The sequence below is a fragment of the Epargyreus clarus genome, unplaced genomic scaffold (genome assembly GCF_041222505.1).
Source record: "Epargyreus clarus isolate Ecla_fem2 unplaced genomic scaffold, WU_Ecla_fem_2.2 ptg000027l, whole genome shotgun sequence".
Classification (NCBI taxonomy): domain Eukaryota; kingdom Metazoa; phylum Arthropoda; class Insecta; order Lepidoptera; family Hesperiidae; genus Epargyreus; species Epargyreus clarus.
Genome location: NW_027332234.1, coordinates 7,518,163 through 7,536,523, shown reverse-complemented (window position 1 = coordinate 7,536,523; position 18,361 = coordinate 7,518,163). Strand labels below are relative to the sequence as shown.

General features: G+C 34.3%; 2 protein-coding genes across 3 annotated transcripts; one reads left to right on the top strand and one right to left on the bottom strand.

The window, feature by feature from the left end:
- Positions 1-569: 569 nt before the first annotated feature.
- Hacl (2-hydroxyacyl-CoA lyase) lies at positions 570-13,954 on the top strand. 2 transcript variants are annotated; one of them, XM_073088484.1, is made up of 12 exons: positions 570-757; positions 1,056-1,160; positions 2,996-3,137; positions 4,574-4,731; positions 6,535-6,681; positions 8,264-8,486; positions 9,063-9,223; positions 9,560-9,748; positions 10,261-10,446; positions 11,869-11,971; positions 12,372-12,504; positions 13,172-13,954. In XM_073088484.1, the coding sequence occupies exons 1-12, from the start codon at positions 704-706 to the stop codon at positions 13,389-13,391; spliced, it is 1,821 nt and encodes a 606-aa protein (XP_072944585.1). In that variant the 5' UTR covers positions 570-703; the 3' UTR covers positions 13,392-13,954. The 2 variants fall into 2 exon arrangements, with proteins under 2 accessions (XP_072944585.1, XP_072944586.1); XM_073088485.1 differs by having other exon boundaries at positions 596-888.
- LOC140753722 (uncharacterized) lies at positions 13,846-18,168 on the bottom strand. The gene is made up of 5 exons (XM_073088486.1): positions 17,885-18,168; positions 17,586-17,778; positions 16,644-16,773; positions 15,555-15,702; positions 13,846-14,099 (listed from the first exon to the last, which is right to left on the bottom strand). The coding sequence occupies exons 1-5, from the start codon at positions 18,105-18,107 to the stop codon at positions 14,050-14,052; spliced, it is 744 nt and encodes a 247-aa protein (XP_072944587.1). The 5' UTR covers positions 18,108-18,168; the 3' UTR covers positions 13,846-14,049.
- Between the last annotated feature and the right edge of the window lie 193 nt (positions 18,169-18,361).

Below are 18,361 nucleotides of genomic sequence, written 5' to 3'. Positions count from 1 at the left end.
ATATGTGTAAAAGATATATTTTGATCAAAACAATAACACTTGTCGCCTACATTTCGCACATAACAGCTGTTCAAAAGTTTCACTTTCTACGTGACTGGTTTAAAATTATTTCTGTCACATTTAGCCGTATGACTGATTTTCATCTTTAGTATAAATTAATTCCATACAGTATTGTATTGCAAAATAGCGACATTTATATTCGCATCTTGTTCATTTTTTGTAATGGGTAAGCGAGATACCTCAGAGGAAGATACATACAAACATTGTATTTTAGACTCATATCATCTCATAAATCACGAGGAATTGTTTTTTTTTTAGATATCAATACCTGTACTGGCTACATTAATATGTTATCTGCATTTTATGGCGAATTTGCAAAAAAAAAACAAAATGTAAAACGATTATGAGAAATAAATGTTGAAATTAGTTATACGTTAACAATATATTTTTGTTATTAAAATACAATTAAATTTCATCATACCAAAAATAATCTGTTAAACAATACAGAAAGTTGCTAGCGGCAACACTGATATAATGCTGTCATCTACCAAACTGTCAGTTATGTCAGTGTCAGTTCCTCGCTACTTTGTCGCTGGGCGCCTTGTCATGATAATTGATAAACATTGTACTAAAAAAAGATAAGACTTAAAATTGAAAGTTGTATTTTCCGCGGAACAAAGTTCAAATTCAATCAGTAGCTTACATGGTCGAGTCGCGCGGTGTCCACATTTACAAACATTCCGAATTGGACTTTGCTGTACAGTTGCCCGCCTTAATAATACAGAGAGTACAAATTTAATTTGAAATCATAAATACCTACAACCAATAAATTCGCACTAAGAGATACGCCAAATATCAAGTAGATAACAATAAGTGTTTTTATTACATGTGAGTTAAATTACACTCGAGATAATATAAAGTTGGTGGAGGCCAAAATAATCTTCGTTTCTGATTGTATCTGTCATCTGCGGCTTTTCTTAATTCCCACACTTATTATATTATTGTAAACTTTTTAGTTTGAAACTTTCAAAATGTTGTTTGGACGTGTGTTTCAGAACCTTCGTAGTTCATTTAGAAGATCTATACACATATCAAATAATTTAAATCAAGCTATGGGGATCGACGGGAATAATATTTTGGCCGAAAGTTTAAAACGACAGGTAAGTACACACTCTTTCAATAACAAATTTATATCAAACCAAAATTATACTATATATAGAAAAAAATACCGACTCATTAATTAATATTCAAAGATTATAATCTTGATAGAAGATAGTACTACTTAATTGGCTTGAATGTGTTGAATGTTATAGAATGTTAAGTTGAAAGTTGTTATTTTAGTTGTTCAAATTCATATTTTCGCTAAAAGTAAATTAGTTAAATTATATATTAAACATATCACTGAAATATCTCTTGGGACACAGGTTCTAGATTCTTCAAACAAGCCCTAAAAGGTTTGATGTATGCACCATACATGCAAGTGTGTCAAGGCATCTCATAGTTCTATGTGAATTTATTTGCTTTTTATGCTTTTGCACTCAATATCTCACTCTTGCATGTCTCTATAATAGATGTTATGCATACACAATTATAAGTATCCACACAACTATCAGAATACTAAATTTATCACAAGGTTGTCATAATAGATCATTTAACACATTTTTAACTTTTAACTGCCGACCATGTTCATACCCCAAATAAGATAGAGTTCTTCCTGAGGTTGGCCACACATGCATGTTACCTCTGAGGACTTAGTTCATTGTAGTAACAGTGCCTCAAATAAGTATAAATTCCTTACCACACCCTACAAAATGAAACTGCAGTGTTGACTCCAAGAATTTAACAATGTAATTACACCGACCTTGCCATAGAGTGGGAGAATGGACACTAAAGATCATAATATTTATACTTGGAAAAGAAATAAATTGAAGGACAATATTGCTATTGAGTATGGATAGTTACTTCTTTAAAACTTCAAGGACTTTGGGGATGCAACCTGAAACCTGTGTGTTATATAGAGAATGATCACTTCATCATACTTTACTAAGTGTTTTATTTATTATTCAAACCAATAGTGCTATTTGTAAGTACAAAATACATGTTTATCAAGAAGCATTGAGTATATCACCAAATTCCAGAAATGCCTGCAGTAACATGTTTTCCCCCTATCCAAACTTTATTATTTCCTATTTATCCTAACTTCATTATCTTAGAATCCCACTGGATTATTATCTTAAACTAGATAACTGCAAGTTCATGTAAAAATTGTATTATTAGTTAAATTAAAAATTACTAATGGAATAAATGGAATGGATGGAATGGAATCAATGATTTATATATAACTAAGCCTCTCTAATTAATATAAAAATAATGATAGCATACATTTCCATTCCCACAGCATTATCAATCACCAATAATTTGATTTAATTGTTATAACCTTGGATCCTTGCTTTTAAAACTATGTAGATAATACCTATAAATTGGGGCTTTATTTAATAAGTTTATTTATAATGAACATATAAAAAACAAATAATATGGTTAACATTTAAAGGTTGATTTTGTTATTAATGTATCAGCATGATTGCAAAACTTATTTCTACCTTATAATATTGGTCTGTCCAATGAAACAAATAAAATATACTTTAGTTTTTTTTGTATAGAAGTAGCAAACAACCATGCAGTCCACCTCTTAATTTATAGGCACTCTATTCATGGACATATGTAATCAATCCCAGACATGGTGTCTTACCTGAAGTCGGCCACAGATGCATTGGTACCCCTGACGATTTTGTTGGAACATGTCATATAAGTGTTTCTTCTTTAACTTAAGCTCACTTTTGATTCTAAAATGTTAAGTAAAAGCATTGGTTTCTTCAATAAGGACAAAAAATAAGTATCTATCAAGCAAGTCTGGTAATACAAGGGTCCAAATATAGGAACCCTTATTTACTATTAGATGGTCAATGTTTTTTTATATAAAATTCCGTTGTTCTAGGGTGTGGAATATGTATTTGGAATAGTGGGTATTCCAGTAATTGAGACTGCAATGGCATTCCAAGCGGCAGGACTCAAGTACATTGGTATGAGGAATGAACAGGCTGCATGCTATGCAGCTCAAGCAATCGGCTACCTCACAGGTAATTATGAAATGGGCTCTTATTGTATTATACTTAAAATATAGGTAGAATATAACATATTTGAATTTTAAAATTAAATAAATTATTTACTTCTAACTTCATCTTATTTATATTTGCTATACTTCTACCACTACTATAGATTTAAGATTTTCGTATGGGGGAGTCTGACACCTCTAAATTATGATCAAAGAATTTAACAGCTAAAGAAAATAAAATAAGGGCTCGCATATGGAGAAATACAAGTTATCCAATTTATGATCAAAGAATTAAATAGCTAAAGTAAATAAAATAAGGCCTTTTCATATGGAGAAATACAAGTATGCAGTCACATATTTATTTATTTATTTATATCAAGTGAGTAAGTGAAAATTGGCATTCTATTCTGAAGTTGTTCATATTTATTTTCATAAAAAATACAGATTAAGTATCTTTCATAATTACTGGAATATATATACAAAACACAAGTTAGTGTTTTAGACTCAAACTGTTAAAGTATGAATAAGACAATATTGTAAAACTGACAAGGTCTTCTTACAAAACATAAAAATTAACATAAATTGTGCAAACAATTTGAATATATGTATACTTAAATAATAGACAAAAAAATAATAACATTATGAGGTAATAGTACTATATGATATGAAGAATACTAACCATATGCTTATTTTATAAATCAAGAACAATAAACTATCACTAATTACATCATTAATTAATTTTATAACTTGGTATTATAATATTATAGTAATTGGTAAGATAAGCTTTGATTGATAATAATAGTACATAATATTCAGTTTAAATTTCGATATTATTACATATTCTTCTACAAATAACTAGCTAGCTAAAAGGCTAATCCTTTTATGTATTTTTATAAAGAAATGACTTTTGTTAATCAAATGTGTCCTATTATTTAATTACCAAACATTATAAAAGCTTTACTGCAAAACATTTTCGAAAAATTGAGCAACATCTTAATAAGCAAATATCCTTATTATTTTACCATGAACCATCTTAATTTAGACATAATTAATTATTATGTATTACTGCGAATACATGTTACGCCACTTTTATTACACGAAACAATAAACAAATAATACATTCCAGTTTTATATTTTTCAGTTGCCTATATTACAGGTTTTTTTATCCAGTTTAGGCAGCTGACTATACTTAATTTTGATAAATAAATTACTATTATATAAAGATTACCTCAAATATACCTTTGTAATGCTTCATGAAATAAATACATTTATTATTATTATTATTATATTATATTATTATCTGAGGGGGTTGCAACGTTGAGGCGAACTTAGGTAGACTTTTATAATTGAGTCTATGGACTACATGCTCATTTCAGACTACTACTTAAAATTCCAAAAAAGGAAAAAAATAATTAAACATCTGCTATAATACTATTGTTAGATTAAAATATATATTTTCAGGAAAGCCTGGAGTATGTCTGGCAGTGTCTGGACCAGGTTTACTACATTGTATTGGTGGGATGGCCAATGCTCAAATAAACTGCTGGCCTTTGCTCGTCATAGCTGGCTCCTGTCCCGAAGATCATGAGGGTATTGGAGGCTTTCAAGAATGGCTCCAGGTAAAATATACTATTGTCCATAGATTAGTAAAGATACTTCGCCGCCTTGAAATTGAATGAATCCAGAAACGGCTTATATAAGTTCTTTTTTTGAATTCTTGACAAATAAAAACATTTTTAGAGAAAATTTAGGAATAAATAACTAATACTGCGTAATTTACATAATAAATAAATAATTATATCAAACATTTTAGGGACATTTTAGCACGGAGACGTGACAAAACTTTTTTACGCAACTATTTCAATTCTCAAAACTGGGTACATTTTCTTGTTAGGAGTGAGTAACCTTTACTAATCTACGCCATTGTCACCAATTTTAAAGATGTAGAGCTCTTCGTCATTCAAAACTGGTAGGACTCTAATCTTATTTGGTTTTGATAATAGATTTCCATGGGTGGCAGTGGCCATTTACTATCACATGGACTGCATCTTTTTTTTATAATATAGGGGTTGCAGATAAACACGCAATCCATCTGGTGATAAGGGGCTGCTGCTGCTCATGGACATCTGTAATCAACCCTAGATAAGATTAGAATCCTACCTTAGGTCGACCACAGATACGCCGCTACCTCTAAAGGTTAACCTGGAATGCTTCGGGAAAGTACGCCTCCTATACCCATACCCTTCAAACTATAATACAGCTGCACTTAATACTGCTATTATTAGGTAGTAATAGGTGTGGCGGTGGTGCCGCCGGAGTAGAACCACAGATCGTTCTACCACCTTCTTTATTTGTTTGTTACTTAAATCTTATAATAAAATATTCCATCATTTCTGTACTTTGACTTAGGCGCACAGAGCTGCAACTAATTAGCTCAATTAAATTAAAATTGGCGTCATTATACTTACTTATGATTTAAGAGTCATAACCTTGCATGAATAATTAATTTTACTAATACTTAGAATAACACATTAAATATTAGACAAAATGCAAGATAGAATATTATACACATTTTATATAATCATTACGAATTATTTTCGTGTTCCGTGAAGGAGGCAAGCAGATAAGATTACTCACAAAATAGTGATAGACATAGTGATAACACAGATGCTTAATCGATTATGTCGATATATGTATGCCTATTATTATATAATATGATTATATTACAATTATGATATTATTCGATATTTAGTTAATCAAGCTTCTACTGTTAATGAATTGCAGAAGAGCACGCATTCCACCTGATGGTAAGTGGCCACTGCCGCCCATGGAAATCTGTAATCAACCCCAGATAGGATTAGATATTCCAACCAGAGTTCGGTTACAGACGTGCCGCTACTACTGAACGAACTTTGGAACGATTCGGACAAGTATGTCTCCTTTACCACACCTTTCAAACCAGAACACAGCATCGCTCAGCCTTGCTGTTATGAGGCAGAAATAGGTGTGTTGGTGTTGCCGCCGGAATCGAACCACAAAGAGTTTTATCACATTCAAAACTTTACGCTACTCTTATATTATAAAAATTAATATTACAGTAGAATTATTACAGTAGATTATCCGGATTCGCCATTATCCGGATAATCGACTTACCAACCGCAACCGATTACATATGTGTATAATCTAAGAATATGCACGTACGTAAAAACATCGTATGTTTGAAAATCTATATTTTAATAATTTCTTAATAATTGATTTTCGTTGATATGTAATTGTTGTTTTTAATTAACACATAATATTATGTATTGCATGTGCACAAAACCGGTTGTTCATACATTCGATTATCCGAATGTCTAAAGACATTAATTAGGCGGATTGCTAGTGGTTCTGCTGTATTAATTTCCATCCGGTGATGTTTCCAGGTGGAGTCGAGTCGCATGTACAGCAAGTATGCCGCCCGGCCCCCGTCCGCGCGCCTCATCCCGCTGCACGTAGAGAAGGCGGTGCGAGTGGCCTCAGCGGGCCGCCCCGGGGTCGCTTACCTGGACATGCCCGCTACCTTGCTCACGGTAACTGGTTGACTTCACTTGAATTAAAAAAACATTTTTAAAAGTTGTGTGTTATGGAGTATCTTTCGCCGCTTCTTCTCCATAACGAAACACCTTGTGAAGTGGTGATAGTTGTACTGACATTCAAAAAGTGCTCTGTAACGAACCTATTTTGAATAAGAAAAATTGATTTGATTTCAGATTCTCGGTTGGTACATACCCCCCGGATTCTTGACATTTATTCATAATAATATAATGTTATTTAAAACATTATAAAATATACGGATACAGAATATATAGATATAGAATATACGAATACGGTAACTGTTTCTACACTGGTAGAACGTATTTACCAGAATGTGCCATCCACTAATATTTGCACAAAAACTGTTGGACCTTTGGGTTCGCCCGAGTCGAAGGTAGAACATGCCCATTGGAATAAGTAGAGGAAAATTGTAGAACTTTTTTAAGGTTCCGTAGCCAAAAGTTAGAAACGGAACCCTATTATTAAGCCACTGTCTGTCAGTCTGTCACATGGCTCAATCTTGAACTGTAATAGATAGATACTTGATTTTTTTTACAGAGTATGTGTAAGGGTAGACTTTATAACAACTAATGCTTAATATAAAAAAAAAACGCTTGATAATAAATTGAGGTCGAGATACAAGAAATTGCTATAAAAAATTAAAATTTTGTGATACGGAACCCTCGGTGTGCGAGTGCGGCTCGCTCTTAGCCAACTATTAAGTAGTAGAAATCGTATGAAACCTACCTTTAAAGTTATCATCAATGACGTACATAACTCTAATGTATGGCTTAAGAAATAAGTTAACAAATTTCATACTGGAAAAAATAAAAATTATATAATACGAAAAAAAAACGTAATATGAGGTTTAGTCACCTCGATAAAAGCCGTCTCTGGGATTTATTTATAAGCCTCTTAACACCGCTCAGTGATTACAGCTAATTTAAATGCAAAGCAATATAACCGTTTAAAATTCTGCCACAATATTAGAAGAAATTAATTAATATTCATTATAATTACATATTCACTTTACCCGTGAGTATTACCTTATTATGTAGAATCTTCAATACCTATTTCGAATATTTTGAACATTGATCTTTGCTTGTGCTGTGGACGAACATGTTTGTAAATATTTTTTATTTATGTAAATATAGAAGTAATTAATATGATGCCAAGAAGGTAGTGCCTATACTTTTGTGTTTTTGCTATTGCATTGTTACCAATGAGGAAATTTGCCACAATGCATATTCCCACGAGGGGTTCTTACTTATACTTCAGGAGTAGCAACGTATCTGTAGTCGACATTGTGTAGGACGTCAATTCTATCTAGGATTGATTACAGATGTCCATGTTAAAACTATAATGTACTTTTATAATGTAACAATATTTTAATATGTAATGGGTATTCACCAGACGCGATTTTAAATTCTTTTTTGACGATTTTTCGACTCAGTTGCATGGTACGTGGTCACGGGGAAACGTTGGCAATATCGCCAAAAAGAAAACGTTACATATTAATATGTCTCAATTCCGCGATAAATTTTAGTCTAGTCATATAACAATATATTGCTACATCAGGCTGAAGTGGACGAAGACAAAGTTCCTCTGGAGTATCACAACCCTGGACCAGTGAGGCTAGCGTACCCCGATCCCGCGTTAGTGGATAAAGCAGCAGAGGTGCTGTCTAAGGCTGAACGACCTCTCATCATAGTTGGCAAGGGAGCAGCGTATGGACATGCGGAGGATGCTATATGCAAGCTGGTTGAGAATACCAAGATACCATTCCTGCCTACTCCAATGGGTAAGATTTTAAATATAGTTTATTATTACTATTTTGTCTAATACGATGATAAAAATGAATAGGAATAATTAAAAAATATATCGAATACAAATAATAAAAACACGAAGTTTAAAAATAGTAAATTACATTTATTATGTTAGGTTATGTTAGGGCATTTACCAAAGGTTGGTTATAGATGAGTAAATGAATTGACGATGCCACAAAGAATTATGCTTACATAATTCTTTGTGGCATCGTCGTCGTCGTTGATTCGCTAATATCTTAATATTAGCGAATCAACGATCGAAATTTGAAAATGCGCTAAACACACAACTGTCAAAGTCTTTCTTTGATATGTAAAATAATGCATACATTGTTTATTAATAACAAGCTATAATCGATAGCCCAATCGATATAATTACCTAGTAATTGCTAATTTCCTAACAATATTTATACACTATCAATACTTTCTTTAAATCAAGACTTACTTTAAATCTGCAGGTATAATATATAGATCCTATAAATCGTTAGAATTTGGTAAGTTCCCGATAATATTTCCACACTATCAATAGTTTAACTCTTACTTTAAATTTGTAGGTAAGGGCGTGGTCCCAGACGCATCTCCGCTGTGTGTGTCGACGGCCCGTACACAGGCGTTGCTCCAGGCCGACACAGTGTTGTTGCTGGGCGCGCGGCTCAACTGGATGCTGCACTTTGGACAGGCGCCGCGGTTCGCACCCGACGTTAAAGTTATACAGGTGAGGCTACACACGTTTATAATATAGGAGCAGCAGACGAAGAGTGTGGCAAGGGAGACATACTTTTCCCAGGCGTTCCAGCTTAGTCCTCAGGGGTAGCGACGCATATATAGTCGACCTCAGGTAGGAATGTCTAATCCTATCTAGGGTTGATACAGATGTCCATGGGCGGCAGTAGCCACTTACCATCAGGTGGACTGCATGCTCGTCTGCTACCCCTATATTATGTTCTAGGTCTAGGTGTTTGTTTATTGTCTGTGTGTGTCCACGGCACCCACAATACAGGAAATCCTAATAGGAAGCATATTTTTTAATTAACGAATATATTTCTTTCAGGTGGACATTTCACCCGAGGAGTTCCACAACAGCATCAAGTCCGAGGTGGCGGTACATTCGGACATCAAGCCGTTCGTCGAAGCGCTCGTGGACAAACTCGCCGCTAAGAAGTTCTCGTTGCAACCAAACACAAATAGCTGGTGGAAGACACTCGGTGACAAACAGAAGAAGAATGTGGAGTTTGTTGAGGTAATGTTTTTGTGCTTTTAATAATTAATGTTTGTTAATTGGTAATCAGTAAAGTAGTCTTGGCCTAATGGTTGAAACTCAGGGTCGATCGAAAGGTCGAAGGTTCGAATGGCAGTCTATATCTGATTTTCAAATCAATTATCACTTGCTTTGAGGATGAAGGAAAACATGAGAAAACCTGTGACTGAGAGATGTCAAGTTTACAAAGCCGCATGCAGCCAGGGCGGTGTACTGTAAACGAATCCATCTGATTCCGATAGGAGATTTGTGCACATTAGTGGAAGCAGATCTTGAGTTTCAGTGGATGGATGTGTGCCCGCTGACTTATATATGGGACGATCCTCTTAGTAATAGGGCATGGAACCCATCTGTGATCGACTGCAAGTAGGACTCTACTTTTATACAGAGATTGGTTACAGATACCATGCAAATGAATTACCATCAAGTGAATTGCATGCTAAAAACTCGTTTGCTGCAAACAACTTTGTGCTCATTTACATTTTTAATTGCAGGCCCAAGCTAACGACAAATCGGTACCGTTGAACTACTACGCGGTGTTTAAGGCGGTCCAGGCGAACATTCCGAAGGACTCGGTCATCGTGAGCGAAGGCGCCAACACTATGGACATCGGCCGCGGGATCCTACTCAACAACAAACCACGGCACCGACTGGATGCTGGGACATTTGGTACCATGGGGGTGAGTAGTTTGGTTTTTGATATGAGAATTTTTCGAAAGCGCTTTATTTCGAAATGTGTAGTTACTCCCTTTCCAGTAAAGGGTTTTGGTGGCGAGCTCATAGCTCAGTCGGGATTTTTAAGGGGTTGAGCGTTATTTAGTTTGGGAAAATTATGCATCACCGAAATGCTAAAGTTGGTATATTTGGGGCGTCTGTGACGTAATATGCGTAACATCACAGCTTAACGTTAATTCATTTATCAGTAAAATTTAAGCTATAAATTTCATATACCTAGTTAAAAAGACATTAAGAACAATGTTGCACGCACGTTTTCCCATCATAGTTCATTTTGTTAGAATATTTAAAAAAAATATTCAGGAGAGCTAAGGAAACACGAAATGACTACCACTAAAGCCTGACATTAGTCCCATACTGAACTAAATATCGTATATTTAGTTCAATATGGTACTGATCTTCATTCGGCATTTCGAGCAGCATCAAAACACTCAAATCTTAAATTGATTACTGTCCCACTATTGGGCACAGGTCTCCTCTCGGTGCGAAAGGGATTTAAGCCATAGTCCATTACTTGCCTAGTGTGGTTTGGTAGAAATTATATCATTTTATGATTGTTTTTTAAACATCTCAGTAATATAGGTTACATTATGATGTTTTCCTCGTACACATATAATTTTGAGCAATCATAGGTTATCATAATTTAGTTGAACCTCCTTGAATTGAGAGTTCAAACTGCTAGGCTACTATGTCATTGCTGTTATATTCAATTGAAACGATAATCTCTATACTATAGTGATACAAGTTGTTGGCGAGGTCTAGAGCCTTGCGAATTCTTCCATATAACATTTATGGTAGTGAACTAAAGTCCACATTTGCTTATCCTTAGCGAAACGGTGCTAAGAGGATAAGTGAATAATGAGCGCTGAATTACTTTGCAGTTTACCGTGATTGCGGTGGCATATGTATCTCTCAATTGTAGAATCAGGCAAGTCACGATACGTCATTCGAACTTAGATTGAGAAATCTGTGTAAATAACAAGAGGATGTATTCAAATGTGTTTTACTAGGTGGTACAATTATTTTTTTGTTAGATTTTATCTATCTACTGTTGACTCTCTATTCGCAGTAAAATATTATATGTATATATTTTAAGGGTGATAACCACCTTTTTTTTCTCTGGCACCACTGCAACATTCAATATTTCATAACAGCACAGTCAAGAACTATTGTATTTAGATAATTATTATAAAACAAAAAACCCAACTGCTTAAATATATAGGCTATATTACTCTCACAATTTAGACGGATCCAACGGCAACTCCTATATTACAATCTTCAAGTAATTTGGGCTCAAGGGCATACCAAAGAATGAGACATACCATACACCCCTTGCGCAGTCATGTAATAAAATTACTCTTTTTCAGGTGGGTCCAGGTTTTGCGATCGCAGCTGCGATGTGGTGCCGCGACTACGCGCCAGGAAAGAGAGTCATTTGCGTGGAGGGAGACTCCGCTTTCGGTTTCTCTGGTGATTATTTTATTATTAAACCATTAATAAAATAAATAAATAAATAGTCCCACTACTGGGCACGGACCTTCTATCAGAATGAAAATGTTTTAGCCCATAGTCCACCACTCTGGCTTAGGACAATTACTTATTTTTTCAAGTACACGCATAAATTACATAGCACACAGCAGTGCGTGCGTGGGATTTGAACCCCGTACCTCAAAAGAGATAAGAAGCCGAAACTCAAATTACTAGGCTATGAATTCGTTGTTCTTAAAATCAAGTATAAATAACGTATATTACAAATATATTCATATTTTGTAATAAAATAATGTAGGGGTTTGCTTTAAAAACGTAGTTATAGCGATTGTTGTCCATTTTTAATATAATTGTTAAATTTTAATTTATTTTTATATTCTAGGAATGGAAATCGAGACGATGTTCAGATACAAACTGCCAGTTATAATAGTCATTGTCAACAACAATGGTATATATAATGGTTTCGACAAACAAATGATGCAAGATATACAATCCGGCGGCGACATTGCGCAATGGTATGTCAATTGCTTTTAACCTCAGAGTAATAAAGTATAGAATGAGCCTAATAAGGTACGAACAGACGTCACAAATTAGAACACCATGACTATGCGTAGTAAAGAAAGAATAGACAAATAAGTTCAAATAGAGCAAGTTAGTATTTCGTAATTGTAATAGTAAATGGCGTGATTCTCATGAAATGTGAAAATCAGTATAAAGTTACATTGCAAAACTACAATGATTCGTAGGCGGATGTGCTAACATCCAAGGTCCAATGTTTTAATGTCATGGATGCATTCTATGCTAATTATTTCTCTTGGCATGTTTTGGGAAATAACCTTCAACAGCCTTATAATGCTAGGCATTCTCAAATGAGGTACACTGCCGTATATGGGTTGGTAGACTTCTCGCACCTTTGAAAATATTAACGCTCAAGTGTAAATAAATCTATACTACAGAAAAATGTTTTACTATTATCACAAAATTCAGTTTTTAGGGAAAATTGTTGTATGTATGCCACCTAGAACTTTATTTGATGATACTGTAAAAATTAAGAGTTGATGAAAACACTCCTTTTTAACTGTTTTTTATATGATTTCTTATTTACTTATCACAATATCACTCGTACCTAATACCTGCTTAAAATCCAATTTCAAAATATGCTTATATTAAAATCGATTACAGCACTCCACCAACTGCCTTATCAACTGAAGTTCGTTACGAAAAGATGATGGAGATGTTTGGCGACACCGGCCACTTCTGCCGCACTGTCGAAGAAATCGAGGCAGCTGTGAAGAAAGCTGTTGCAGTAACGGATAGACCCAGCATTATCAACATTCTTATCAGTCCGCAATCAAACAGAAAGCCACAGGCCTTCAACTGGCTGACGGAATCGAAACTGTGATTTTCAACAATCAAGTCCAAAGTTTAGTTTAAGGAAAACTGTATTTACACTAACTTTAGAAGTAATATTTCTTTAGGGGCGTTTGGGAAAAATATTATGAATAAGTGAATTTTAATAAAAACCAAAAAGGAAATCGGCACCATAGAATTTGGTAAATGTAAGTTTACAAGTAAATATTGTAGTTTGATAAGATACGATACGTCGCGTTAAATGACGTGTACTGCCTTTGTAATAAACATTTTTTTGTTTTACAAGACTCACGCCTGCACACATTGAAACAATTTTTATTTTTTTATTAAATACGCCAAAGAATTATAAATTCTACAAAGTACACACGCAATTTATTTTATTTTTGTTATACTTTTATGAATTTTTATTATTGTTAACGGTGCTAAATAGAGACAAGATACATTTGTGATACTTTTTATGTAGGGAGAGGATTTAATAAAAATACTTTTCTATTGGGTATTGTCTGTCTATTGAGTTCCTTATATGTCATCACATGTTTGTATATAATGAACTTAAAAATATATATATTTAATACATTTACATTATAAACTAAATCCCTGTATTTTATTTTAACTTCACGGTAAGCAAATAAATCTGCTGTATGGTTGGTTGTCCAAAGCAAACTGAATGTATACCGGTTTGAAGTTGTTCACATTTTGCTGAGGCAGCCAATTAAAAAATTCTCTATCACAGTTTGTGCTGAAACAAAAGTTGAGAAATTAGTACATTCCTTTTCAATGTTCATGTTAAAGCTACGATTCATACATCATATCTTTCCCATTTTAAGATGGTAGAACCCTTCTGCAGTTTAAAAAATCTTTATTGTCTTAAGAAATTACAAAATTTCACTTACAAGACAACTTATGCTAACTTATGGATAGGTTTGTTAGTGAGTGTGCTTATGATATTTCATAAGTTAATATTATATACATATTTAAGTATTTATATATAAACCAAAAGCCATCAATCAGTATTGTTTTGAATTTTTAATAATATTACTTTTTCTTGAGGCTGATTAACTAACCAACACAATTATTTCTGCCCTAATGCTGCCATATTTTGTTTTGACAGAAGAGAAATTTGTATGAGACATTTCAAGTTAGTCTTAGGACAGCCACATATTTGAAGCTACACTGGAGACTATTACAGGGAGGACTTATGTTATCTGGGGTTCATTAGAGAAGTCCATGAGTGGCAGTTGCAATTTTCCATCAGATGGACTGAACCCAAATAGTATTTTATGACAACTTTATTATTTAAATCTACACTCTTAATTTCCAATAGAATAAGAAATCTCTTATTTTCTTAATTTTAAACAAACTATCGTTGTAGATCGGACATTAGTAACATCACAAGATAGAAGCAAGTAATCACTCACACGCAAGCAATCTCACACAATCACACAAATAATTTATGTAATGTGCCGTATTGTCATATGATTTCAATGAAGGTCAATTGGCACAAACATTTCATGAAGGAGCCTCGGTCTTACACTTGAAGACTACATACAAATTGACAACACAACAGGCAGATTTAACATTGCCCTTGTAGCAATTGTGTATTGATTTCTTTCATATTTATATGTATACATACACAATTAGTCGTATATGTTTGTATGAATTTGTATAGTTATAAATACTTGAGCAATAAACCAACTGACATTTGTAGATTATTTTACAATTGACATAAAAATATAAAACCACTTCAGTTAAAAATACCATGTTTTAATGGGCCATATCATATCTCACAGTTTAATAGTCCTCTTTACGCTGAATAAAACGGTTATAAAAATACTCTTCACGTAAAGATGACAAAAAGACACTTTTTTTAATAAGCTAATACCAAGTGAGCATGCAATCTGTCTAATGATCTGTGATCACTGTTACCCATGGACATTTGTAACCAACTTTATATAGAACGAGGTTACTACTCAAGACCAATCTCACATAAATTGCTACAGAGGACTAAAGATCTGTCATCTCACACTAAAATTTGATAACTGCCCAATGCTCTGACTTCACACTGAATCTTTTTAATTTTTAAGATCCGATTTCTTACATCAAAATTTAACAACTGCCTCATGCTCTGACTTCATACTTAAACTTTTTTATTTTTATGCCATTAAGTTTTAAATTATTTGTACTATTTACTCACCCAGTTTGCAATTGTTGGTTGTGGTCAAAGTATAAGCATCCTGATCATAGTCATTGGTTAGGGTGAGATCAGCCCCTCTGATGAGGAGCTCATTACAGGTGTAGGGGAAATCGGCCGCTGCTGCATACATCAGAGCTGTACTACCGGACTGTAACAAGAAATAAAAACTTCAGAATCTAGTCACAAGGCTAGGTTTTCAATATCTACATCTAGGATAAAAAAATATATAAATACTTGTAGTAGTTTTGTAATATGTCCTCAATATCATCCATAATTTCAACTCAATATCATTCAACTGTTATCATGTGTCTCCTCTCAGAATAAGAAGAATGAGGCCATGGTCTGCCATGCTCATACACACTTGGCATATTGGTAGATTATGTACCTCTAATATTTCTTCCAAGATCCTTCAGGCATGCAAGTTCCCTCATGTTGTTTTCTTACCATTAAAACTGGATCATTATTTTCTAATGCCTGCATAACTTTCAAAAATCAGCAGGTAAGTGTCTAGATTTTAAACCATTTACACCGTACAATACATACCCATACGTTTGAAGGTGGTAGAACCCTTGTGGTTCGACTCCGGCGGCACCACCGTCACACCTATTTCTACCTAATAACAGCAGTGTTAGGCGCTGCTGTGTTCTGGTTTGGAGGGTGTGGTAAGGGAGACAGACTTTTCCGAGGCGTTCCAGCTTAGTCTTCAGGGGTAGCGGTGCATCTGTGGCCGACCTCAGGTAGGAATATCTAATCCTATCTGGGGTTGATTACAGATGTCCATGGGCGGCAGTAGCCACTTACCATCAGGTGGACTGCATGCTCGTCTGCTACTTTTATATTATAAAAAAAAAAATAATAAAAAAATACAATTAGAGCAATTAATTGAAACCTTCATATTATTATATTCATCACCCATATGTTCTTGCTATCCGTATGCTGTATAGCACACGGATTACAAAAGTGGATCGTTACAATAATTATACTTACAATATTACAATGTGTGTCTACTGCTATTTTTACCATTACGACTTTACCATTACTTCTTTCCGACTTCAGTTGTTCAACATGTCTATGACAAAGAGTACTTACGTCATCTTGTATGTCAGCATCGGCCCCTTCATTCAAAAGAAATTTGACAACCTCGTGGTGCCCGCCTGCCGCAGCCAAGTGCAGAGCGGTCTCGCCTTCAGGCCCCCGCGTATTGACATTGGCACCACTCCTGGATAAAACAATCTTCATCAACCTAATACTGTCCTATATGTAGGCATGGATGGAGGCAAATAAGGAAAAGGCTATAGTGCATTCTTTACTAGATGTGAATTCAAATAGAACCTATAAATCTCTTTGTCAAAGGCAACAATCTTTAATTTCATAAAGCATTTCCCAATGGAAATAGGGATTTGATAAAATTCATTTTTTTAAAGTTAGTGTGAGAAGGTACCACTCCCAAACCTTCTAGTGTGAAGCAGTTTTTGCATTTTGGAGTATATTCATGAGGGCTAGATTACACATGAAGCAACCACCTCAGTCCTCAGGAGTGGATTACAGTGTGATCAACTTCAGGTAAATGACTAACTTATTTTTTATGAAGTTTATATGAAGTTGGTTACAGGTGGACTGCATGCTCATTTGCTATTTCAATCTTATAAAGAAAAAATATTATACTTTTTAATAAACTGTTCAATCAATGAGATTTAGATACTTTCAAAAGTGTAATTAAAATGCAGTTGCAACTAAATATTAAAATAGCCTGGTGTAAATTTTTTTTAGATGTTCTAAAAGAAACAAAATAAATAAATGAATTGATTATTAGATATCAATGTGAAAGAAGAACAATAACAAAGGATGTGTTGAAAATAAAATAACTCCTTAACTTCCCTTTAAAAAGTTTAATAATAATGGTAATGCATGCTTCTTTCCTTTACAAAACCATATGAACATATTTAAGTTTAATTTTTTTTAAGCCGAAATCCTTTGACATCATTATCACAAAGGAAGTTTAGTTAAGTAGTGAATAGAAGTGGCACTTACCACACTAGATCTTGACAACTATTTAACTGACCGTAGCTCGCGGCCCAGTGCAGGGCCGTGAGACCATGCTCATCGGTGATATCAACATACTGCTCCAGTTTCACGTCTTCACGAGTTATTTCTCCCCGCCCAGCCTTAGCGTGGAAGCTACAGTCCGGCTGTGGCAATTCGGGAACCCGCGCCTGCGTATTACCTACAACGCGACCTTGACACTAGACAACAATTCGAATCCTTTCAAGATACGAAAATCAATAAATCGCTCGATGCACTATTCTAGTATACTTGACGATAAATGTCACCTCTCTGTAAATTAGTCAAAGCTGTGCACTGGACAGATTTGTAAGGCGTAAACGCGCTCTTCCGCACTCCATTTAAATTGGGCGCCCATCGTTGATATCCTCCGCTCCCACTCTTGCTGCTGTCCTGGCTTCCAGAATCAAATTCGCACTTGAAATTATCTACATTTTCCTGTTTTATATCAATATTTTTGCCCTCATGTTTGACAGAAACACCTTCTTCCATTTTCACATTTGACAAAACCCAAAGACAAAACAATAGTTTACGATATTTTGAGCATTAATGAATATTTTATGAATACGCCATACATGTCTATATTGAACATTAATTTTCAGAAAATAGTTAAAAGTAGGAACTACTGCATTGAGTTAAGGTCTAAATTCAGAAAATGAGTGCCTATGTATCTATATATATATCGTAGTACTCTATGGCCTATATACTATTAATTTCTTGTAACATATAAATCTTATAGTTTTCTT

Bases quoted from the DNA above. Each gene is read 5' to 3' on its own strand.
- LOC140753722 (XM_073088486.1), bottom strand. From the start codon at position 18,107: ATGGAAGAAGGTGTTTCTGTCAAACATGAGGGCAAAAATATTGATATA. The intron at 17,779-17,884 runs GTGACATTTATC...GTCGCGTTGTAG, and splicing joins TTTGACTAATTTACAGAGAG to GTAATACGCAGGCGCGGGTT. The intron at 15,703-16,643 runs GTAAGTACTCTT...TTCTTGTTACAG, and splicing joins ATGCTGACATACAAGATGAC to TCCGGTAGTACAGCTCTGAT.
- Hacl (XM_073088484.1), top strand. From the start codon at position 704: ATGGTCGAGTCGCGCGGTGTCCACATTTACAAACATTCCGAATTGGAC. The intron at 9,749-10,260 runs GTAATGTTTTTG...TTTTAATTGCAG, and splicing joins AGAATGTGGAGTTTGTTGAG to GCCCAAGCTAACGACAAATC. The intron at 11,972-12,371 runs GTGATTATTTTA...TTTATATTCTAG, and splicing joins CTCCGCTTTCGGTTTCTCTG to GAATGGAAATCGAGACGATG.